This window comes from Haemaphysalis longicornis, unplaced genomic scaffold, assembly GCF_048455015.1.
Source record: "Haemaphysalis longicornis isolate Haplotype H1 unplaced genomic scaffold, Haemaphysalis longicornis Haplotype H1 scaffold_10, whole genome shotgun sequence".
NCBI classification, from domain to species: Eukaryota; Metazoa; Arthropoda; class Arachnida; order Ixodida; family Ixodidae; genus Haemaphysalis; species Haemaphysalis longicornis.
This window is the reverse complement of record NW_027526204.1, coordinates 96,989,199-97,013,962: the sequence shown is the minus strand read 5'-3', so window position 1 is coordinate 97,013,962 and position 24,764 is coordinate 96,989,199. Positions and strand designations below refer to the sequence as shown.

The 24,764-nt window shown below is 48.3% G+C and overlaps 3 protein-coding genes across 3 annotated transcripts in view; 2 read left to right on the top strand and 1 right to left on the bottom strand.

Moving 5' to 3' along the window:
• The window catches only part of LOC144158903 (HEAT repeat-containing protein 1-like), a 165,482-nt gene extending 160,647 nt beyond the window's left edge, over positions 1-4,835 (top strand). Inside the window, exons 41-42 of the mRNA XM_077690090.1 lie at positions 682-790; positions 4,724-4,835. Of these exons, the coding sequence (XP_077546216.1) occupies positions 682-790; positions 4,724-4,812 (198 nt within the window). The 3' untranslated portion in view covers positions 4,813-4,835. The remainder of the gene's footprint in view (positions 1-681; positions 791-4,723) is intronic.
• Positions 4,836-9,861: 5,026 nt separating this feature from the next.
• On the bottom strand, positions 9,862-14,217 carry LOC144158908 (DDB1- and CUL4-associated factor 12 homolog). The gene has a single exon (XM_077690095.1). The coding sequence runs from the start codon at positions 14,010-14,012 to the stop codon at positions 12,633-12,635; it is 1,380 nt and encodes a 459-aa protein (XP_077546221.1). The 5' UTR covers positions 14,013-14,217; the 3' UTR covers positions 9,862-12,632.
• A 3,116-nt stretch (positions 14,218-17,333) lies between these two features.
• On the top strand, positions 17,334-24,274 carry LOC144159952 (uncharacterized). The gene is made up of 2 exons (XM_077691595.1): positions 17,334-18,083; positions 24,258-24,274. Exons 1-2 carry the CDS (start codon positions 17,366-17,368, stop codon positions 24,272-24,274), a joined length of 735 nt encoding a protein of 244 aa, XP_077547721.1. The 5' UTR covers positions 17,334-17,365.
• Positions 24,275-24,764: the final 490 nt, after the last annotated feature.

Genomic DNA, 24,764 nt, shown 5'->3' with positions numbered 1-24,764 from the left:
GCCCTCCTGTTCCGCCGGTGAGCCCACAAGGCAATGTCCGGTACATTCAAAATGGAACTGCCAAAATCTTCTGCTCTGAGAAACCGCGGCTCAATGCAGTAGCTCCGCTGTGCTTGCGTTGCGTCACATCCAGTTGTTCGCTTTTAGCCAGTCAGGGCTCGCTCAAAACGGACACTTTTGAAATGGACACATAATGGACAAAACATCAGAGTACCGCCCCACGTGTTGCGGGAAGTGCTGGTTGGGTGGCCGCTTTATCTTTGCTGTGGGCAAGGGTGCAGCCTTTCTTGTTTACTCGCGCCTGTGCGGCTCGACATGTCTAGGCCCCACAGAACATGCGAGATAAAAAAAATCATTGTGAGGTACACAGAATTGTACAAACAATGAGAGCGCAAGGGGCGAGCTGGGAATTTCGTGCCAAGAAACAGCAACGTCGGAAGAGTGTCGGTAGAGAGCTTTGAGCAAGGTCGACGGAGCGCGCACCGAGGGAAGGTAGGTCGCTGCTGGTGATGGCTAGCGAGTGGAACAATCTTCTGAGAGTGCTGTCGAGGGTGCGCTGGTCTTGTGGTGCCGGGTGCGGCCGTAAAGTTGAGCAGCGTATTAACAGGAGGTTCAGCTAGGCTTCCGCCTTCACATTCCTGGAAAAGTTCTGAGCATGCCCCTGTGATGCTTTTTTTGCAGGTTCGCTACACGACGCTGTTGGCCTTCCGAGAGGCGGTTCGGAGGCTGGGTGACGACTACCTCTCCCTGCTGCCTGAGGCTGTGCCTTTCCTGGCTGAACTCATGGAAGGTGGGTGGGGGAGAATGGCTCGTAGTCACAGTATCCAAAGTTGGTCGGAAAATCGAGACATTGTGGGACGTCGAGTATTGGCTGTACTACAGCACCAGGTGCTCAAAGAAAGAGGGAAAAGAGCAGTGCATGAACTGGGCAGGACGAAAACGCTAAAAGGGATTCAAGGATTCAACAAGCGCTGTTGTTGTGTGCAGTTTAGTTCTTGCTTTTTTATTCTTCTCACCCAATCCAGTGTGTGCGCTGTTGTTTTTATGGCAAATTATATCGAAGTAGCCCAACTTGCCACCCTATTACGAAGAGACGGTGATAGTACAGTAGAACCCCGTTACAAGAGACACTTGGTTATAAGAGACATTTGAAGAAAGACGGTTTGGCTAGTTTTCCTATGTTCACCATGTTAGCAACATTGCATACAAGAGACCTTGGTTACGAGAGACATTTCTTCGGGTCCCTTGAGTGTCTCTTATACAGTGTAGACCATTTATAACGTAACCGCTTATACAGTCGAATCCCGCTACAACGAAATTGACGGGACGCGCGAAAAATTTCGTTGAAGCGAAAATTCGTTGAGGCGAAATCCGCCCCAACACACTCAGGAAAGGCTCGAAAAATAGCCCCGTATGTTTCCGCATCATTGGCAGCAAAAAAAAAAAAAAAAAAAAAAAAAAAAAACAATGTTTAGAAAAAGGAGTGACGCGCAATAACCTCGTGTTTATTCAGATAACAAACATACCAATGGTTATCTGTGTTCACTGCACGCAAAGAACGCGTTACGGAGGGGGGTGAAGAAATGCAGGCGCAAAACGTATTGCTGCACAACAAGGCGTGCCCACCGAACTGATTACTTGCAGATAGCTGCTAGGCCGTTGGAAGCCCCCCTTTTTCTTGTGGCAGGAGCAGTGCCGTTATCTTATCCTCTGATAGGGCACCGCAGCTACTGACCTTGGCAGGCAAGACCACGGCCGGGCTGGAGGAGCGGCGGGCGCGCAGTTTCATGAAGGTGCGCGCTCGCCGCTGCTCCAGTCCGGCCGTGGCAAGACGCGCGCGCTTGCATTAAACATGACCGCGCGCTTGCGACTAAGATAGGATGACTTGGCTTCAAGACCAAACACGCAAACATGATTTTTGCTCTTGACTAAGAATGGTAGAAGGAAAACGGCAAGGACAGCTGCTCACGAGTCACAACGCATACATGACGGCGCCGCCCCAGCAGCGGAGCACATTCGTGCAATTTCAATTGGATACAGATTGGCTGTAGCTCCGGCTTGGCGAACCGGGCCTGTGCCTCATGTAAAGACAGCCAGCCACATCGTTATCACCATCAAACAATGGCGTCCGCCTATGAGTTTTTGTTTTGTTTTGTTTTGGGTGGCGGTGTGGGCGCACCGCGCATGTTTTCGGTGAAACTAAGCGTCCTGAATGTTTACAAAGTTACAGATAGCTGTCGCTATGCTTATATTATTGAAAATAATTGTTCAAACCCAGCCCAATTCATCGAAAATTTCGTTGAAGTGAAAGCAAGCCAGACAAATGGTTCGTTGTGGCGAGGACTTTGTTGCATTGACTTCTATGGCTAGCTGACGGGGAATTAGAAATATTTCGTTGAAGCGGAAATTTCGTTGAAGCGGACTTCGTTATAGCGGGATTAGACTGTAGTGCGGGACCGGATATAACGCGGGTTTTTGCGACCACCGGTTTGCCTCCCATAGAACTCAATGCATAAGCATACCGCTTAAGATGCGGTTCGCCGAAGCACAATACCGCTTATAGTGCGGTTTTTCGGCGGGTCTGCTGATCGACCGGCGCAGCTGAGGCATTGTTTTAGGGTAGCAAAAGAAAAAAAAAAGGGTGAAATCGGCCATCTGACGCAGCGTGCACCCCTTGCCCTCCTCTAACGTAGACACCCAAAGAAAAAAAATAGGCGCCCTTTAGTTCGTGCGTACCTGATAACCACAACTGACCTTGCTTGATGCATCTCGAAAGATAGCGACAGTCTCCCCATCCGCGCGCGGCAAGTTGATTTTATTAATCGTGAACCGCATGGCCCGTTTTTGCGCACGAATCGTGCACATCAGCGTTGCGCGTTTTTTTTTTTTTTTTTTTTTTTTTCGTGCTCGTGTCGACGATTCCGCGCTCGCGGTGGCTTCTTCGCGTGGCAGTGGGAGGAGCCTGACGACTTGCACCAATGGGGAGACGCGTACGTAATGGCGGGAGATTCGAAGCGCTCCGAGCCGGCTAGCCGCGCCAGAGATGTTTAGGCTTACCACCGCGGTATTTTTTGATGGGCGCTTTCACAAGCAGCGTGGATGGCAGTTTATATTCCACTTTTCGCCCACATTATTAGCTCCTTTCTTGCATGAGCATCTTCGCTTGCGCCCCGTGCGGCATTTCAGTGAGCGGTTAGAAGCGGTCGCTGGAACTTACTGGAACTGCCTGCACCGCTTCACGGCCAGTGCCGACGCCATGTTGCCGCCTTTTACCGCGCCGCTCACACCACGCCAGTTGTATCCGCGCTGGCGTGCACTGCACGTTTTCGCGATACCAAATCTACCACGTGCACGCGGTTCACGCTTTAGAACGTTGTTGCTGATGAGCCACCGCTCTTTCCCTTTCCGAACATTCGAGCCGCGCGAAGCCGAAGATTTCCACCACCAGTACGTTGCGCTGATAAGCAGCCGCCTTCGGCATCGTGAACACAAGGTGGGGTAAAAAAAAAAAAATCCCGCTGGCGTTTTTATCACGTCTTGCGGCATCTGTTCATAGATGCTAAAAACGCAGCCATGGTCTCAAAACAAACACAACGGAAGTTAAAGCCGCGCTCGCCGTTTGTGAGACTGCGCTTTTGCCCTGCAGCAGCGGCTGATGTTAAAAATAACACGAAATATAGACCGTGCCTTCGTTTTTAAGTGCTGTGCGTTTGAGTGATGATAAATATAGGTTGACCTGAGAGATAGGTGGCGATGTGGTTGAATTCGTGCGTGTTTTGGTTATAGTGCGGTACCGCTTATAGTGCGGATTTTTGCGGCTCCCGCGACATACGTTATAAGCGGTCTACACTGTAATACGAGGTTTAACACTGTTTCCAAAGTGAGGGAAAGGTGCCTGTTCATCAATGTCTTGTGGCATCTGGTCACATGCTCGGAGTTGGTGGAGGCTGTGAGCCTCTTCTGATGTTCGGGCGTTGTTGTACAGCGCAGCCTGCACTCTTTTGGGAAAGGCTGTGTCTTGCATTTTTTTTGCGAAAAGTAAACACACACTGCACGAGTTTTGTTTCTAGCTTGGTTTCGAAGGCACTTTGCGTGTGGCTTGGGGAACAACACCCTCAACTGTTCCGCTGATGCAAATGATGAGGCTTGCGCTTGCGTGGTTCACGACATGATGGCACATTGAGTTCGGCGAAACGTTCATTGCTGTAAGACATTGCTCAATAAATGTGGACAAAAATTCTCAGCAAGCTTAGTTTTTTTTAACAGTGCAGCTTCTAGGCGTCCGCTCTTGTGGTTTCGCGTCGCCGTCGGCCTCACTGCAACCAAGTGAATGAAGAGGACACTGAAGATAGACGTGATAGAGTGAGCAGGAAAGTAGAGAAAAAAACGTGGCGAGAGTGAGAGGAGAAGGGTGGTATGCTGAGGCTGCGTGTGGCAGATTCAGTTGCGGCACCGTGCTGTAAGATAGCACCAAAAAAGTGCGCGCTGTCGTGTGTTCGCTGACGATGTAATCATTTCCTCAGACGCAGCAGTTGTATGCCGTCGTCAAGAAGACCGCAGTTCGCGCTGCGCTTAAATTTTGCATTAGGGAGTATTGTCAGCCAACTTTTCTTTGTCACAGTTTGCTTTGCCGTAATGTCTTTGCAGGCGGTTCCCTTCTTTCTCCGATAAAGGTCTCATCTGTTCATTTGCGGGTAATTTTTTCGGTTTATTCTTTTTCCAGATGAGAGCACGGAAGTGGAGCACTTGTGCCAGGATGTGATCCTCGAAGTGGAGCAGATTCTAGGAGAACCTCTGATGAAGTACTTCTGAAATAAAAGAGCTGTAGTCTGAAATAGTGTGCCATGTCTGTGAGCTTGCATCACGGATCTTTCTTGGTCACGTTTTTGACGGGTGCGACGTGCACGCGAATGCCTTATTTTTTCGTTACTTTTTCTCCAATGGGAGTGCAGCCTTTCTATCCTTTCTTTAAGCATGAAGTGCTTACAAAAGTTGAGTTCATTAAAAAGACTAGTACACCCAATAACAACGATGCCAATTTTATCTCGGGTGTGGGGCAAATAATTGAGAGAATAAAAAAAAAGAAAAGCATTTGAAGCTGTGGCCACTGTCGGCTGTTTTCTGGTGATTTCTTTATCAAATCGCAGAATCTTGTTTGGGAAATTGGCGGCTGCCGGCCTAATCCACCGCCAAGAAACATGATAGTGATTGTAGTGGAGCCTCTACTAGTTCTGTTTGATGGTGTCACTTGGATGTGACTGCGCAGTTAACACATTTGAAGATGTTTTTAGTGGTGGCGTATATTACGTCACTGAAGCACAAAATTTCGGAGTCAGCATTTGTTGCTATTTTCCAGTTTAAAAAATGTCTGCCATGGCTCGAATAGAGCTGAGTGAGTTACCGAAGGCTACATCTTTCAAATTGAACAACGTTTGTTGAGCAGACTTGGTTGTGCATGTTTCTGATTGCTTGAAAAGTAAGGGCATGTGCTGTGAAAGAGCTGTCTGGAAAGCCGGTGTTTTAACGCTAGGTTTGATTTCGCAGGATTTTGTGCCCAACCACAGTAGCCATATTTCAGCGAAGGCAAAACACCTATGTTGACATTGCGGTGATGCATCTTGAGCATTCCCAGGCAGTCCAAAGTGGTCCGAGACAACCCGAGTGCTGCGTGACAGTCTGCATATGCGACCAGTGAGATTCCCCACCTAAGTGAATGGCGTGAATAAATTTTGAAAGCGCGCACATACAGTTGGAAACAAGTTCGTGAGAATGGTGGAGTTGTAAGAATTTTTTGGCTTCCACTGGCCTAGAGACTCTACCCTCACCGAATCCCTGTAGCCATGCCTATTGTATAAGCACGCGTAATGGCGAAATTAGTGCTCAAACTACAAAGTTAATGAGATAACGAAAATTTGAAAAAGAATGTACTACAGGTCGCGTGTAAGCTGCGTTAACGGTTTTAAAAAGTTGAAGGTAATGTGTATCGGCAAGGTACCAACCTTCTTTGCTTCTTGATCTTTTGGCATCAGGATGCAATTTAAAGAAAGAAAAGAATGCACGAGATTAGTGGCTCCAAGCACGTACCGCGGAGAGTTTATACGTATGATGGAAGCGCGTATGTGTACAAGGTTTTGTTGCAGCAGACGTGTTGCTATGGGCGTGTAATGGACTATGCAATGGACGTTTTCGTGCATGCCCGGTGTTTCAACGTGCAAGGCCGGTGTTGCAACGTCCCAAATGTCTGAGATGTGCAAGGGAACCCTTGCCTGTATACTCCCTGTATACTTGTATACCCCCCTGCGCACCTGTATACTCCCCAAGGCGCTGCCCAGATCCGCTAGTGTTTCACCTTCGCGAAGTGAAATGACTTCAAAATTTGTTTTAAAATTTTGTTTCCCTTTCTCACATTTTGACACTTTAAGGGGCTATGAAGACAAAATACAGCCCTGTTTTATTTTTTTTTAAATATGCCCAGCCTCACTGACCTGACTTAAACAGTGAAGCTGCCTGGAGTTCCCCAATTGCAAAGCTAAGCTTCAAAGACCTTCTCAAAGTCAGCAGATGGATTCCCATTCGCGCCAATTCATTTTTGCCGTGTTCCACTGCTTGTGCCATCTACTGGAACCTTTGTTACTTTTGAACTTGGAACACTGCCACGAGGGGGCTGGCGCAAGCGCTTTTACTATTTTGAGGTCGAGACTTTTTTAAAGGCACATTTTGCAAAAATCCAGCAGCCATGCATTTTTATTTAAAAGGAATATGCAGACATCACTTGTGTATTGATGCCTTGCCTCAAATACGCCTAACGTTTTCTTTTCGCTCACCAATGCTGACAAGTAAAAACGTCGCCACCAGATTTAGTAGTTTTAGAAAATGCCTATTTAAGCATCTCGTTCAAGCACTTTTTTAACTTGCTGCAAGTGTGCGTGGCGCTTGCTCCCTCCCCTACCCACCAGGCTTTGCCCTCTCCACATCGCTACGGCCACATTGCCACATTTTGCCCATGAAAACGTAGACCAAGAACAGCTTGGCTGTTAAAAATTAACTGTCGGTAACTCGCTCAACTCAGTTCCAGCCTTTGCACAAAACGTGACATTTCCTGCAAGAAAAGACAAGGGTTGTTTGCAAACATTCAAACTTCGTACTACACAACGTCAGCAGCAGTTACTTTGGTCGGCAGCTGTGAACAGCACAAACATGTCTTTGTGAGGTTACAAGGGTAGTGTGGAAAGGTGGCTGGCGAGTTGTCACTACTTCGCCTATTCTAACACTGAAGCTGTTTAGCAAATTGTAATTTTAGATGCGAAGCATCTTGAGCTCGCAGCTGTGTCCCTTCCTCCCTCGTTGTCATTGTCCGCCGTCTGCACTCTGCGCATGCGCGTCGCTTCAGCCCCGTCAGCGTTTGGGCTGACGTCAGTGCAGTCCACTATAAAAAGAAATAGTTAGGTGGCGCCCGGTTTCGATCCCACGACTCTCTGGCCGCAACGGGAGGCACGTGGCGCTCTTCCCACTGCGCTACAAACTGAGACAGGAACGCGCCTTATGTCCTTCACTCATTCAAACTACGTCAAGAAGCTACTGATACAACTTAGGCACGTGAAGCTGAACGTCAACGGAAACGACGAACTGAAAACTAATGGGAACTTCAGTCGACTCGATGGCTGCTTCGCATACTACTCAGGGTTCCCCTACGGGAAGATGGTGTAATTTTTTTTCCTGTTCACAGTTAAAAATACCAAGGAAATGGGAGTGCGCGCACATGAGCGTGTGTCTTGCGGCTACCGCCCGGCACTTAAAAAAACCATGAAAATGCCAAGCGCTCGTGTGTGCGTGCCTCGCGGCGACCGCCCAGCGTCCCCGGAGCACATTTGTCAAGCCAAGCGTACCCACTTAGGGAGATTGGCAAAAAGAAGGAACTCCAGCAATCGTCGTAATCGTGGCAACACTAGCTCAAAACGAGAAAGACGTGTCATAGCGTACGCCCCTCCAAGGTGATGTCCAATGATTGTCACTTCCAAAAAAAATGAAGAAAGCTTACACTTGCAGCAACAATAGTGGAGCAAAGGTCGTTCTGGCAGCGAAGAGGAAGCAAATCGGCTGCAATCATGGACTTAAACCATCGTGATGGTCGTGAAAGTTGGTATGGCTTCGCTGCCGTCAAGTCTTCTGCATTAGTGTGAGCGTCCTTCATTTTCCTTCCTTCCTTCCTTCCGTGTGAGCCTCCTCCAATAATTTTCCTCGTTATCTAATTTAGTTGTTCGAAAAAAACTGGTATGATTGTTATTGAGACATAGCAGTCTTTTGAATGAACCAAACTTTTATTTCATCTTCGCTGTCCCTTTAAGCTTCCAAAAACTAAAAATTAATTTGTCCGACTGGCAGGCTAAGAAGCCTGTACACCTTCCACCGGCACAAAAGTTAACCAACTGGATTAGAAGGTTTCTGATGTTATACGGATGGTTAGGTTTGTTGCGACGTACATGTGCACAAAGGCGATCCTCCTTGCGTTATATGATCCTAAGCAATAAATCCCCTTTAAGAACGTATCTACTTCATGAACAGGTGAGACATGCTAGAGACTTGTGCAAAAGTGCAACTCCTCAACAGACTTACATTTTCTGTGGCCTTCGCTTGGAGGGCGTATCGAGTGGAAGTCAAACTGTGCTTTGCAGTACGCATCACTTTAACAAAAACAAAGCCTGTCAACTCTCGCCACTTTTCTTTGGGATTTCCCCCACAATTCTGGACGTGTGGAGGCAATCATCATAACTACCACCTGGCAAAATTCAACTGCCATAGCACCATCAAGGCGTGCTTAACGTTGTTTCCTGCCTTTTTTAAATGTATGCAGGATCAAAATTAGGACACCTAGAATTTCCTCTTGGTACAATACTGAGGTCGGCTCGCTACAAAAGTTGAGTGCAGGGTTTGGTCGGGGTAAATTTAAAATTACTAACTCGGTGTTCCATGAAAGTTTACAGGCCCAGCTTTCGCTTCAGCACGTTAAAGGAGAACCGACACGAAAATTTTATGTTCCATTTTTGTTGCTTTTATCGATGCTTAATGGTCTGGCGAACCCGACACAGCACTCTAAATACTTCAGCGCGCAATAGTTAATTACGTTGAACCGCCTGAAAATCGTGTTTAAATTTCCCGCGCTTTCAGCCTGAAAGGCGCATATGACAGAATCCCGGCATGACCTCACCGCTTTGTGCAGACGTCAAAACACTGTGGAGGCCGGTGGGGGCGTTGTTTCGACCGCGCCACCGCCAGAGCTCGATAGCCGAGCTGCCTGAAGGTGTCGGGCCTACCATTGCGGCGGAAATTTCGATGACCGCTTTCAATAATAAAAGTCCTGATGACTGATGGTGACTTCTATTGCGATTCCGGGCTATGTCATCGCTTCCTTTCCCGTGTGTGGAACTTTATTTTTGCGAACAGTGCCTTTCTGGGCAGCGGTTATGCCTGTATCTTTGGCTACGTGCACCCGTTTGTGAATGCGCCTGCGCCCAGTCACCGCTCGCGGGGCCGCGTGCATGAAGTGACATCACCAGTTTTTGATGAGCGCTTGCCGCATCACTACTTTTGGCTACCACGGGATGATGTCACACTGATGTCCATTTGCTGAGTGGCACTCTGCGTGCTGTTCCGTCGGAGCGGTAAATGAGATCCCATTGAAGTACGTTCTTCACGTCGCAAGCCGCTCATATTTCAGCCACGGTATTATGTAGAGTAAAGGAAGCGAACTATGCAATAATATTAATGCCGAAAATTGGTGTCAGTACTCCTTTAAGATTACGGTGACAAACGTGAGTCGCTTGTGAAGATGCGAAGTGTTGCTGACAAAAACGGTACGACTGATCGGGTACAAAACGGCTTTTCTATTTCACAATCACACTGGCTTTCCCCCCGCCCCCACAACCTTGAAAAAGAGTATCCTGACTCAAGGGTAAAAGAAAAAATATTGCACATCAAACAAAAACTCCAAGACAGTCGCAGAACCATTGAGAACACCACTTGTGCACGCAGTCTGTGTAGGACTCCAGTAGCGGCCGTCACACTTTTCACAAAATTCGACACCAGACATCATTGCCACGACGTTTTTATAATCAAAGTTCGTTTTTTTTTCTAGAACATGTCACGATATTATGCGATACACAAGATGGAAATCAAGAATGGATTTAGAAACTGGGCATACGCACACCTCAGCAAAGTGTCTGTCACAACAGGTGCGCATAAGCAGAACCACAATAATCGACAGAATCGAAATTTGAACAATTACACATTCTTTTGCTAGAAGACATAAGAAGCAAAAACAGAACTGGGCCAGCATTTTTGAGGCTCGTGGCTTCTTGACGAGTTACTAAAAATACAGAAGTGTCATCATCGAAATGTAAAGCTGGAAAAAAATCGAACGTACGAACGCATATTGTAGGTGAACAACACAATGCACGGTAGCAGCTATACAATGAGATTCTTCATGTGGCAGCATTATTGGGGGTGGGGGGAAAAAAAAAAACCTCCACAGTTGTGGCTCAGTGGCTATGTCGCCGAAGGATGCGGGCTCAATTCCTGGCCGTGGCGGCCACTTTTCTGATGGAGGTGAAAAGCAAAAATGCCCCATCAGTTCCCAGATTTCGGAGCATGTTAAAGATACCCAGGTGATTAAAATTAATTTGGAGCCCTACACTACGGCATGCCTTATCGCCTGTGAAGCGTCGGTACGTTCAACCCTACAATCAATCAATACTGGACAGAATAAAAACATTACCAAAATGGCATTTGTACGCGCAGCATGTTCATCTTTACCAGTGTTTGAATCATACACAATAAGCAGTTAAATGCAAGTGGCACTAATACTCCTGGGGTGCCCATTATTTGAAGCCTGCATAGCCCTGAGGCAGTTTGATCTACGGGCCACGTAATAAAAACACTCCCGTTCTTACTGCTAAAAACCATCGACGACAGCTTGCAAATTTGCGAAACGATAAAAACAGCACACGTCATTCTCTACTCCAGTTCTGTGGTGCTTCCGCAGCCTGTTCATTCCACTAAACGCTCTCCCTTGAAGAAACCAAAAATGAGTCGTCCCCTTCTGCGCAATCCCATTTCAAACTGAGTTCCGAGTGCTTGGTAAGCACCTTAGGCAGCACAATGAATAAATTGTTTAACCTACGATTCACTGTTACACGATAAAATATCAAACATGCAGTGCAATAAAATTCAGTGTTACCGACACAGCAGTATGCACCCTGGCTGCATGCGTTTGCAAGTGCATAAAGCACAGACACCTCAAAGCCTTAAGCGAAAGCAACTTGGGGATGAATTCAGCAATACCTGAATCAACGCCGCCTGTATAAACATTGCCTAACACGTCGCCCGCTTTCCAATGGGAGTGGTAGGGACGCTTAGTTCAGGCACTCACCCACTATGTGGCGCGCGCCGGCGGACGTCCTATTTTACGTCGCTGCTCGCGAGGGGCGAACACTGCACCCACTTCTACGATGTGTGTCTGTCAGCCTGCCTGTTGAGATTCAAGAGCCGTTTCGCTCACATCTTAGCCCCGACGGGGCGCTAGTTCGGGGGCACACTGGGGATCTCATTTAACGTGTCGCTCGCTTCATACCTGCTGCATTTTTCGAAAGATGACTGACGGAGGAAGAAGTAAAATAGTGTAAGAGCATATTAATTGTCGGGTCGACAAATAGCAAACAGTTAAACTGTATTTTCGCATGGTACAGCCATTATTTTACTGATATTTTTCTCTGTAGGATTTAGTGAAGAAAAAATTGCGTGCACATCTCTTGTTCAAGCGCTCGCTTCTACCATTACTTTCCAAAAAAAAAAAATGTCCTGTGCTTGTAAATTTCAGGAAATTATAGAAAACAAAAGAATAAGAAACTCAGGGTCCAGCGATGCTGCCTGGTCGCTTCTACAGCACAGTTCTCAATTATAGAACTGCGTACCGGTGCAGAGTGCGAACAGTGTGGACAAAGCAAGGCCAAGAAATGGAGGGGACAGAGGGGGATGCCCCACTCTGAAAATCTCGTGGCACGTGATCCAAGTAGGTAAGCGTGCAAAGCCGGCATCAGCCTGCGGCAGCACAAGTGGTTTTGCGTCCGCCGGGGCAAAGGCAGTTTTATCAGCGACAGACCAATATGATAGCCACGGTGAAAAACAAGAAGACGTAGGAACGGCGACTTGGGAAACGCTAGACAAACTGTCAACTATTTTGCACAGTTTCCGAGAAGCGGCGCCGGCTGGCGGACATAAAAGCACTTAGGAAGGCTACGGAGCGCGATTGGGTAGGAGACAGCAACAGGAGAGTGGCTGCTTGGCCATTTTTCGTTCACGCGTTAGGCAATGATTATACAGGCGGCGCTGCCTGAATCTGTGAATGTAAACCAAAGCTGCACAGCTCACTTAAGCACACACTTGAAACGCAATCTAAAAGTGCTCCCATTGGATGCTGCGTGAAGAAAGCACGCTGATGCAAAATACTCAGACATCATCAACAAAAGAGTGTACCTGTGGCTGTAGCGCCGTGCGCGTCATAAAACTCAAAGTTGCGTCGGTGTGCTTAATGAAGGTGAATGACATTAAACCAATGGCAGTCCCTAGTTTTGCTGTCATCAGTACCACAACCCGGCATAGTTTCCCTGAAGGCTCGCCGGAAGTGGTCCCCCGCCAGCAAAGAGCCGAAGCCCCGAGGGATCGTAGCAGTGAGTGTAGATGGCCGGATTGTACTCCGTGTTCCAGAAGACCTCCCGGTACAGCTCGTCAGCGTAAACCCAGCCCCTGTTGGCCTTCAACATGCTGTACATGGGCCGCCCCGCATCTTCGAGGTACTTGGAAGCCCGCAGGTCAAAGAACAGAATCACGCCTATGCCCGTGCCGATGGTCAGGAGGTCGTCCCTGAAACTCAGCGAGCGGATGCCACAGCCGACGTACTTGGAAGGGACCTTGTGGGTCTCCTTCAGCGTCCGCGAGTCCAGGAAAGTCACGTACGACTTGGAGCCGACGGCGTAGACGTACCGGTCCGGCTGCTGCGCCAAGCAGACGTTCTCCTGGCTGTAGGGCATCTTGTGGGACGCCTTCCAGCGCAGGCTGCACGCGTCCCACTGGTGGATGTAGGCGTTCAGGGAGAGCGCCACCACCTCGCCGTGCCGGCGGCTGAACAGTAGGGAGCGGACCTTGTCGGCGTCCTTGCAGGCGCGTACGGCTAGCGGCCGCATCTGCGTGTACGCGGGAGGCAGCAGAAAGGACTCGTCCCAGCCCGTGTCGAGGCCGCGGGGCTCGCGGACCCTCCACAGCGCCAGGGTGGCGTCCCGCGAGCCGGTCACGTAGAACTCGTCGTCGAGCCACGCCAGGTCGAAGATCCAGTCGGTGTGCGCCCCTTCGCCCACGCACACGGGGTCCAACGTCGGCAACCGGTAGACGGCCGTGTCGTTGGCGTGTAGCGCGCCAGTGGCTAGCAGCGTTCGCGATGGGTTCATCTGTAGCCCGTGGATGCCGCAGTGGTTCTCTGGCGGCGGGCTGGCTTGCGAACTGCGCAGACTGGGGATCTGACATAGTTTTCCGTTCTCCGAGTCGAGAATCATGACCTTGTTGCACTTTGTGCCGAACACGATTTGGCGCTCCGAGAGCCACGCCGAACAGAAGATCTTGTTGATACGACCGAGGGTGATTTCGCGTTCACGATACAGACCGTTCTGGAGTAGGTGTCGAGTGCCGTACGTCTCATTGACGCCCAGCTGCTGTCGGTGTTGAAGACCAAGCTCGCGGCAGTGCGTGTAGTCACCGAAGTTTCGAGAAGTCCTCTTTGAGCCGTACAGGTCGCCTCGGATGAGCGATTCGAGCTGCGATAAGTCGTTGACGAGGGACAAGGTAGCGGTGTCGTTCTTTGCCGTCGACTCTCCAGGCCAGGCAAACTTGTAGGAGACTTTGACACCATCATTGCCTTCGTCGTCCGTGCGGAAGCCGCTAATACAAAGCTTCTTTACGTGTGCCATGCTCTTGTTGCGAGCTGTTTTGGAGGCTTATAAACGGTGTACTTTTTCGTGAACGCAACTGCGCGGCACCGACTGCAACGTCTATTTTGCAAGGCGAGCCCAGCTTATCCAGGATCCATTTTTAGCGTTTTCCAGCTGGTGACTGCCATGACAGCAGCGGAGCTACCGGCGTTGCCCGCTGAGCGTCGCCAGCGTCGCGCCGCTTGCATGAATCCAGAACTGAAACTGATCTTTTCGCAGTCATAGAGTTTCTTACATGAAACTCTATGTTCGCAGTCATACAATCCGCATTTTTCTTGTTGGTTCTATTTGTGTGGTGCGTGTGCTGGAAAAGACGAAGCAAGTTAAAGTGCTTCTTCATTTACTTAATTCGGACCTCTTTTCTAGTTTTTGGCAGATCGTGAGCGCTGCTTGCTGCTTGCTGCCCCTCGGCCAGCTAACATAACACAAGCATACCGTAAATTACCCCAAAACATGGAGGAAAAAAAGCTTTTTTTTCCTCGATGTCCCAAAAAGACAAAAAAGCGTATTTATATAAAATCTCTGAACAGCTAAAACTACTTTAGTTGCTTAGTACAGTCATTATGTTGTGGGGCCCACGAGACTATGTTCATGTGTTCTCGGAGGCTCTCCATGTGGCTTTTCTTTTTTTTTTTTTTTTTTTCGCAGAATAGATGTGTAGGCGCTCATGGTGAATGTTTACCTTTTCTTCGGGTGTGAATAGCTCATAATTTAAGCCATTGACTTTCGTTCATCGTGCCCAGCGACGCAGTCAGTGGGTGACGATTGCACGAAGATGGGGATATATGGAAGGGGCGGGGAGTATCTCATTCGGCCCCGTATAATTAAACAAGCAAAAAGAAAAACAACGGACGAGTAGCTTGTGGAACAAACTATGCAAGCAATAGAGCAGTTATATAGGGATTTATTTTATTTATCTGACTGTTAATCACGTGCATCTCCGTATTTTTTATTTCATTCTAATGTCAGTAAAAAGCCAAATAAATGGGTATTGGCGTGTTTTCTGTGTTGCGCACATTAAGGAAGCGAATAGCCTTGTGCTAATTCTTTTTATTTTATCATGGTTTTCGTGTGGGGTCCCACGCACTCCTAAGTGTAAGAAATATTTGGAGCTGATCAACTAAATATTTCGCTTTGGTAGGTGCATCTTTAAAAGTAGAGGATGATTAAAAAAAGGACAGGGCAACAAAATTAACCGCATAACAAAAAGATAAACACCTGGTACGTCACCCCCTTTCTATTATTAGCTATTCGATCCAGTGAGTGTTGCCCATCCCCCAAGATGGTCGGGGGACCATACGATAATTGAGGTGGGTGAGAGGGGGTGAGAGGGGCAGAAATTTCTGTGCCAGGCGGAGTGTTCTGCTGAGTGCTTTTTGAACGCTACTAGAAAAAAAAAAATGTCAAGGACGGTGCGACAAAGGACAGGAGACCCGGTGTTGCTTTTTGCGCTGAGTGCTCCTCCTCAAGCACTCTACTGGAACGTCAGGCAGCGCAAGAATGATGTCCGGAAACAAATTTGAACTGTCGTTCAGAACTGCGAAGCATCAGACCGCAAAAGAAAACTTCGGTGAAACGTTTCGAAAGCCTGACCAACTTGAGAAAAAGATCATGGTTTTCATGTGGGGTCCCATGTGCACGCACTCCTAAGTGTAAGAAATATTTGGAGCTGATCATTTCGCTTTGGTAGGTGCATCTGTAGAGGACGATTAAAAAAAACAAATCCTTCCCTCCGAACCCTCCCACTTGTGTAGACGCAGGCACACGCTCCACAACCTAGTGCTTTGTGAGTGGCCGGCGCTTCAGGTGACCACAGTCGCCCCTGAGGAGGAAACCGAGCTGGTTCCCAGAACGTCTGGTTCTTCGTTAGTACTTTTGGTTAGAGAGGGCGATTGTATTTCCTACAACGTTTTGGACTGTGCTAAGCAGGTTGTTTGGTGTTACACTTAGAATGAGCACACGTTCAAATGACACGTTGGTGAACTTCCTTATGTGTGCTGGTGCATTTGTATTATGGCGAAATCGCGGTGCCGCGTGTCTTCGCGCCCGACCGCAACGGGCGATGTGTCCATTGCTGTGGCGTGTGCGGTCAATGCTTATGAATCACTTAGACAATGAGTTGGCAGTTCTAGGTGAAGAAGCCTTCCTGTTACGCTGGTCCACGCGTTTCATAGCGGTCAGGAATAACATTCTGAGCATCACTATTGTGCCGTACTGACTTTCAACGAGTTTCTGAACTGTTTCTTTGAACACATGTGAACTTTGTGTGCATTGATTTCAGAGTAGCTTAATTGTTTCATCACCACAGAGAATTGTTGTGCAAAGTGTAGGCTGCCCGGAGTACTTGGAAACTGATTGTTTTTTGTGTGTGTTTTTCGGGCAGCGCTGTTACCACTAGTCGCTGCGTGCTGATATGTGGTTTCATAATGAATTCTCTTCTCACACAGCTACTGGGAAAAGGTTATTCGTCTAGGAGGCGCCTTGAGCTTGTCGACTGCACAACGACGTAAATGAATCGTTGTCGTCAACCTATCTGGATGGGCGTGACCGTCGCCGAGTGGTGATCTCGCTAAGGGTGAACACGGGAGCGCGTGGCCGCCAGTACTATCAGAGCAGCCTACCGTGCCCAGCGCGAACCATCACGCATGCGCTGTGCGTGCCGAGCGATATTTTGCTTTCAGCGCGCGCATCGCGTCATCGGAGCGTCTGCTAGCCGTCTGCTATGTTGCGTCTCGTCTGCTAATGGTACCTTCCTTTGACCCGCGATTCCTGTAATCTTGCACGAAAATGCCCAAATATAAAAATGTGACAGTTTTCTCCCGTATATTGAATGAAGGTCGTAGCGCCGGCGCAACAGGTTTGAGTGACCACATTCGAAGCCTTGAATTGCGTGCTTCTATGTGCATTTACAAGACTTTTTGTAAGCACTTGCAAAAAATTGGGCCCATCTCCCCGCGAGGGGGACTCGAGTAAATGCGTCGCATAGGTAGTTTGAATGAGTCAAGGATATAAGGCGCGTTCGTAGCCTCCCACGTGTCGGCTTTGTGGCGCAGTTGGGGATTCTGCTTCCGGCCACCGCAGTGAACGGACGCAGGATGCAGGGCTCCTCAGGAGCGGTTAATGCGGCCCATGTTGGCCGCGGAAACAGGATGTTTGCCCAGGACGATAGTTATCAAGTTTCGTTGCCGACATTGCCTACAGGACGTATCGTTTTTAACACAGTTTTTTTGCACGGTGACATGCGCGCCCGCCCGTATCGCGTTGAAGATTTCCGCGATACTTTGGCTCGGCTAGAATTGCTCCCTGAGGTGCTTGCCTTGGGGGCGTTCCAAATGAGTCACGTATGGGCGGTGACGTTCAAATCGGAGCAAGGCGTCAAAAAGATCTTGGAAGCAAAGGAGCTTCAAGTCAAAGGTCGACACTGCCTCGTCATCGACCCTGCCAACCAGGACCTGCGGCTGAAGCTCCACTGGCTGCTTTACAACGTGACCGAGGACGACGTTCGAGTTGCGCTGGCTCCCTACGGGAGGGTCAGCGACGTTTCACGGGAGCGCTGGCGTGTACAAGGCGTCCACGACAAGGGCTCGACGACGCGGTCCGTGACCCTCAAGCTCAACGCGGGCGTGAGGGCTGAGGACCTGCCCCACCAGCTCCGTGTCGCAGGCGAGCAGGCGCTCGTGGTCGTGCCCGGCAGGGCCCCGCAGTGCCTTCGCTGCTCTGGCACGGGGCACATGAGGCGCGACTGCAAGGTGCCGCGCTGCACTCTCTGTCGCCGCTTCGGTCATGAAGCGAACGAGTGCGTGCGGACGTACGCGAAGGTGGCCGGACCGGTGGGGGATGTAGACCGAACGGAGAACATCATGGACGAGGAGGAGGCGGAGGCGGCTGCAGCAGGGGGCGGCGGAGACCCAGTGACGGGGGACGCGCCGCCTGAAAAGAGCGCTGAGGTGAAGGAGTCGGTCGCTGTCGTAGTGCTACCTGCGCCAAGTGCCAGCGAAGGAGACCAGCTGACGTACGATGGCGACGGTGAGAGCCCGGTGAGCATGGCGGGTCAGTTTCCGGCGTTGGAAACTCCCGCCCCCCAACAGGGCGTCGACTTGAAAACTGGCGACCAGGACCAGTCTGGCCAAGCGGCCGCGTCAAGACAACCTCCTTGGTCAAGACAGTGTCGGGCAACGAGGAGGGGGGGGGGGGGGGGGTGGTTCCGTAGCGGTGGGGTCGGTGAGTGTGGGACCTACGTCGCGGCGCTCGAGCTTCAAGCCGAAGCTTAACACGCCCTACGACAGAGGACCCACGGCAACAAAGAATGCGTAAGAACGCCATCCTTGACTCCGCTTTCGGACTGCTAAAAGTATTTTTAAATTGTCTTTGTGTGTCGTTGAAAAGCAAGGAAAGTGCAGGGCGTGTTCTAGTGATGGGCTTAAGGTCGTTGGTTGTATTACGTGGGTTTTTGGTTCTGTGTCGGGTGTCGAAGGGTTTTCCTTGCGGTCATTGCGCGTTTTTTTGGGGGGTGTGTTGGGTGTCGAAGAGTTTTTCCTTCGTGCCAGGGCGGGGGTTTGGGGTGTTTTTGTATGTACGCGCGTCAAGTGAAGCTCTCTCAACGGGCTCAAATTGGATCCGTTTTTTTTTTTTTTTTTTTGGGGGGGGGGGGTTGTTTTTGTCGTTTTACGGTATTTTGTTTTTTTTTTTCTTTTTCAAATGTACCAGTGTAAATGTTTTGGGATCTGTTTGTTTTCTCTCTTAACCTGGTGTATTTAAACACGCCAATCCGTATTGCCACGCTTAACGTCAGGGGGCTTGCTGACAGGAGACGGCAGAATCAGTTGTATCGTTTAGTGACCGAACAGGACCTGGATATTCGCCGCGAGCTCGACATGTAGGTGGCGACAGCGTCGCGCTGCTAGTGTGGATGCTCCGCTGAGCGGCCCGTAAGAATGCACACGGTGGGCGCGCTTCGTGCCTTTTTCCCGCCGTATGTGCGCACGAAAGGTGCAAACAAGAGTGGTATGCTGTAGTTCGGTTCCTCAACGTTCAATGTATTCGCCCCGAGCGCGAACACAGTCGGCCCCTGGCGGCGGCGGGACGAACCGCTCCTAGTGTGGATGGCGCTCTCGCGTCGTCTGCTTTTTCACGTTGCGTGCGGCGCAAGACGCGTGCTGCACATGACAAAACAACCAATATGTGTGCTCGTTTGGCAGTAAACAATGACATAGTTACCTCTGCTTGCGCATTTCCTCTAGAAACGCAATAATCAGCGGCCGTTGCGGGTTAATGCACTGGTTTAATTCCACGAAACACCTTCGCCCTGGTCACCGCTTGAGTGTGAAACGTGTTATAAACATTGCTTCCACACATTGCACTTTTCTTATTGTTGAGGGCAGTCGTCTGCCGTTTCGGGAACGTTGAAGGGTGCTTTTTGAAGGTGGCGTGGTGATTATTTAAAGGATAAAAGTTTAGTACGCGAAACGGGTAAGAAGCGACAAGACCTGTGCATACGCGGACAAATTCCACACCCTTGTAAAATTGCGCTGTGTCCTTATAGAAAGAAGAAACAAACAACAACATTTACACTGCACACGACACGTGCGCTATCGCCCATACATTACCGGACACGTATTTTACACCCGCAAGCGCCTGTGCGATCATGCCCTTCCCGTACCTTTTCTAAAATAAATACCATAGACTGAGGAGGAGGAATAAACATTTATTCAACTGTATCGAGTTGCTAATTTTACGTATTATTTAAAATGCATTTCTATGGATGCGCAAGAGTATTTAGGGGGATTCTTCGGTAAAATTAAGCAGTTGTGAGTTTGCGTCTGTCATGTGGCATTTCGTGGGTCATGTTCATATATATCATTTTCAAATCCGACATGAATCACCTTGTCCAGAAACGTGTCTCACTCAGCATAACCAAATCCTAATATGGTCATGTCTTAACCTCTTAAGGTGGATCTAAGTTTAAAGAAAGAGGAGAAAACGCGTAATATAATGCACGTTGTTGCCCACATGTGTGAGGGGTGTGTGCCATGACTCGCTGTTTTTTTTTTAATTTTTTCCCACAGTGCTTGCTTTCAATACAATTTTAAAAAAGGCGAGCCACAATTCCTGGACAATCCCGGACCAAAGGGGGCTTAATCAGTTTTAATAATACGTACTGCTTTTTCACCGCTACAGACACGATGCCTAGTGTAGTTTAGATTGTAAGTAATACTGATAACCATAGTTTGGCTTTTCGCGTTACATGCGTTCTCTTCTCGCTGCTCTTGCAACGTTGGCAGGACCCCCCGCCCCCCCCCCCCTCTTCCCGAAAAAAAAACTAAATGCACAGAATTTCATTTTTTTAACCAATCCTCAAGAATTAAATGCCAAGACAAACGCGATATTCAGTTTACAAAACAAAGTTACCGGGAACCCGTTGCGCTGATTCGCAACGAGAAATAAAAAGGAAATGTTTTACTACATCTGCAACAGCACAAGTTCATTTATTGCCATCTTTAGGGTTCGTAAGTGACCTTATACGCAAGAATGCAAACACATCTCGCTGTTACAGGCACCTGTTAGATTTTAAAAGGAACGCAAATGGTCAACAGAGCCGCCGTAACAGAAAATTTGTGCTCACTGTGAGGTCCCAGAAGCTTGGTTTGCACACTGTAAACCTGCTTGTCACTTTGCGAAAACCTAGCTAAACATGAGATGTTGATTGTACTGCGTGCGTTGACAATTCAATTCTCAAGTTCACTTGCGACGGAAGCCGTAAATAAGTGATGCGAAACCGTTATTCATCAAACCTTCCTTCAGAGTCGTTGAAATTTCATTTAAAAGACCCGTTAGAGCGGTTACATTTATATTTCTGCGCTGATCAAAATTCAGTAATTTTATGTTGCCTTTGGACCACACAAAAAATATCGTAAGCTCTTAGAAAGAATTTCGGGGCAGTCAAGTAGTGTTACCATTTCAGGGCATCCCACAAATGCAAGAATGCGTCATGCTACCAGTGAAAGCGATCGAGATTGCCGTTGTAAACTGAATTTCAGAGATCGATGCTTCCTGATTTGTTTCTATTTATGCTTTTATTGAAGGCTCAAAGCCGTAGTCTGGAAAGATCGAGCTTGCTACGAGCCACAGCGTACAAGTTCATTGTCACAATTACGGCCATTCTGAGATTCCCGATGAGTCGTCGCTTTTTTTGGCGTAGTAATAAAAACTGACGGCCGCTTTCATGCTATACATTGAACGTTGAGGAACCGAACTACAGCATACCACTCTTGTTTGCACCTTTCGTGCGCACATACGGCGGGAAAAAGGCACGAATCGCGCCCACAGTGTGCATTCTTACGGGCCGCTCAGCGGAGCATCCACACTAGCAGCGCGACGCTGTCGCCACCTACATGTCGAGCTCGCGGCGAATAGCATGGAAGCGGCAGTCAGTTTTCATTACTACGCCAAAAAAAAAAAAAAAGCGACGACTCATCGGGAATCTCAGAATGGCCGTAGTTGTGACAATGAACTTGTACGCTGTGGCTCGTAGCAAGCTCGATCTTTCGAGAGTATGGCTTTGAGCCTTCAATAAAAGCATAAATAGAAACAAATAAGGAAGCCTCGATCTCTGAAATTCAGTTTACAACGGCAATCTCAATCGCTTTCACTGGTAGCATGACACATTCTTGCATTTGTGGGATGCCCTGAAATGGTAACACTACTTAACTGCCCCAAAATTCTTTCTAAGAGCTTACGATATTTTTTTCTGTTCAAAAGGCAACATAAAATTACTGAATTTTGATCAGCGCAGAGATATAAATGTAACCGCTCTAACGGGTCTTTTAAATAAAATATTAACGACTCTGAAGGAAGGTTTGATGAATAACGGTTTCGGATCACTTATTTACGGCTTTCGTCGCAAGTTCACTTGCGAATTGAATTGTCAACGCACGCAGTACAATCAACATCTCATGTTTAGCTAGGTTTTCGCAAAGTGACAAGCAGGTTTACAGTGTGCAAACCAAACTTCTAGGACCTCACAGTGAGCACAAATGTTCTGTTACGGCTGCTCTGTTGACCATTTGCGTTCCTTTTAAAATCTAACAGTTGCCTGCAACAGCGAGATGTTTTTGCATTCTTGCGTATAAGGTCGCTTACGAACCCTAAAGATGGCAATAAATGAAGTTGCGCTGTTGCAGATGTAGTAAAACATTTCCTTTTTATTTCTCGTTGCGAATCAGCGCAACGGGTTCCCGGTAACTACTTTGTTTTGCAAACTTAATATCGCATTTGTCTTGGCATTTAATTCTTGAGGATTCGTTAAAAAGTGAAATTCTGTGCATTTAGTTTTTTTCGGGAGGGGAGGGGGGAGGGGGTCCTGCCAACGTTGCAAGAGCAGCGAGAAGAGAACGCATATGTAACGTGAAAAGCCAAACTATGGTTAGCAGTATTACGTATACAATCGAAACTACGTCGAAACTACAATCGAAAGGCGTCGTGTTCTGTAGCGGTGAAAAAGCAGTACGTATTTTAAAAACTGATAAACCCCCCTTTGGTCCGGGATTGTCCAGGAATTGTTGCTTGCCTTTTTCAAAATTGTATTGAAAGCAAGCATTGTGGGAAAAAAAATTAAAAAAAAAAACAGCGAGTCATGGCACACACCCCTCACACATGTGGTCAACAACGTCCATTATATTACGCGTCTTCTCTTCTTTCTTTAAACTTGGGTCCACCTTAAGAGGTTAAGACGTTATCATATTAGGCATTTGGTAATGCTGAGTGAGACACGTTTCTGGACAAGGTGATTCATGTCGGATTTGAAAATGATATATATGAAAATGACACACGAAATGCCACATGACAAACGCAAACTCACAACTTCTTAATTTTACCGAAAAATCCCCCTAAATACTCTTGCGCATCCATAGAAACGTATTTTAAATAATACGTAAAATTAGCAACTCGATACAGTTGAAAAAATGTTTCTTCTTCCTCCTCAGTATAAACAACGACTGTCCTAAAATGGTATTTATTTTAGAAAAGGTACGGGAAGGACACAATCACACAGGCGCTTGCGGGTGTAAAATACGTGTCCGGTAATGTATGGGCGATAGCGCATGGGTCTTGTGCAGTGTAAATGTTTTTGTTTGTTTCTTCTTTCTATAAGGACACAGCGCAATTTTACAAGGGTTTGGAATTTGCACGCGTATGCACAGGTCTTCTCGCTTCTTACCCGTTTCGCGTACTAAACTTTTATCTTTTAAATAATCACAACGCCACATTCAAAAAGCACCCTTCGACGTTCCCGAAACGGCAGACGACTGCACGCAACAATACGAAAAGTGCAATGTATGGTAGCAATGTTTATAACACGTGTCACACTCAAGCGGTGACCAGGGCGAAGATGTTTCGTGGAATTAAACCAGCGCATTAACCCGCAACGGCCGCTAATTATTGCGTTTCTAGAGGAAATGCGCAAGCAGAAGTAACTATGTCATTGCTTACTGCCAAACGAGCACACATATTGGTTGTTTTGTCGTGTGCAGCACGCGTCTTGCGCCGCACGCAACGTGAAAAAGCAGACGACGCGAAAGCGCCATCCACACTAGGAGCGGTTCGTCCCGCCGCCGCCAGGGGCCGACTGTGTTCGCGCTCGGGGCGAATAGTGGCGGTACAAGAAACGAAGGTTGAGAGAGAGGAGCAGACAGATCGTATGGTGCGCCCGTTTGCGTCGAGGTATGACGTGTGCGTTGCTCACGCGGTCGGGATGTCTGCGGGTGTTGCCCTGTTGGTACGAAGGAGTTTGGGGGCAACCCTAGAGACCGTCACCGCGTCCGAGTGTGGGCGTTTTGTTGTGTGCGATTTTGTTTTATCGTCAAGCGAATGGCGCTTCATCTGTGTGTACGCGCCCACAAAGGCAGCGGAAAGGAAAATTTTTTTTGAGGATGTTCGCGGGCTTTGCGATACGGAGAGGCTTGTTATTTTACTTGGCGACTTTAATTGCGCATGTTCCGCGCAAGACAAAAGTAGCTCGACAAGGTTCCGCGATGCGAGTACGACAGTTTTAACTGATATCGTCGCTGACTTTGCGCTGGAAGATGTGGGTGATAGCCTCGGCAGTAGCGGTTCCGTTCGCTATACACACTTCCAGGGCAGCAGTCATGCGCGTCTCGACAGAGTGTATGTTTCGTCAGAGATTCTGCCGGAGTGTGATAGCTACCGAGTCTCCCCTGTTTCCTTCAGCGATCACTGCCTTGTGACCGTAATCGTTGGTAGAATTGCAAAACCAGGCAACGCGTTCTGTTGGGGGCTTTGGAAGCTTAATAACAAGCTGCTGCAGGATGAACTTTTCACTGAGGCCGTTAACGCATGCGCACGGACGTTTTTATGTGGTGAAGAGAACCTTAACTTTACGCTCAATTGGGAGCTCTTCAAACAAGAAGTTAAGTTAAAGGCCATTGAAAGATCATCCGCAATCAAATACCCCAGACAACGCACATACATCCTAGGTAAGTGCCAGGGATGTCCCACCTGGGAGTTCGGGAACTCCCAGGGACATCCCACTTAAGTTCCAAAAACATCCCAAGTGATACAAAAAAAGACCTCGGTGGGATGTCCCAGACTAGGACTTTGCTGGGAGGTCTGACATCCCATGTACAGCAAAGAAAGGAAATTTTTGGGATGTTCCAAAAAGGTGCTTGTAGGTCCTTTTCAGGACACGTTTGATTAATGCTTGTGGTTATAGCTCAA

Excerpts from the sequence above, each read along its gene's own strand:
- LOC144159952 (XM_077691595.1), top strand. The coding sequence starts at position 17,366 with ATGAGTCACGTATGGGCGGTGACGTTCAAATCGGAGCAAGGCGTCAAA.
- LOC144158908 (XM_077690095.1), bottom strand. The coding sequence starts at position 14,012 with ATGGCACACGTAAAGAAGCTTTGTATTAGCGGCTTCCGCACGGACGAC.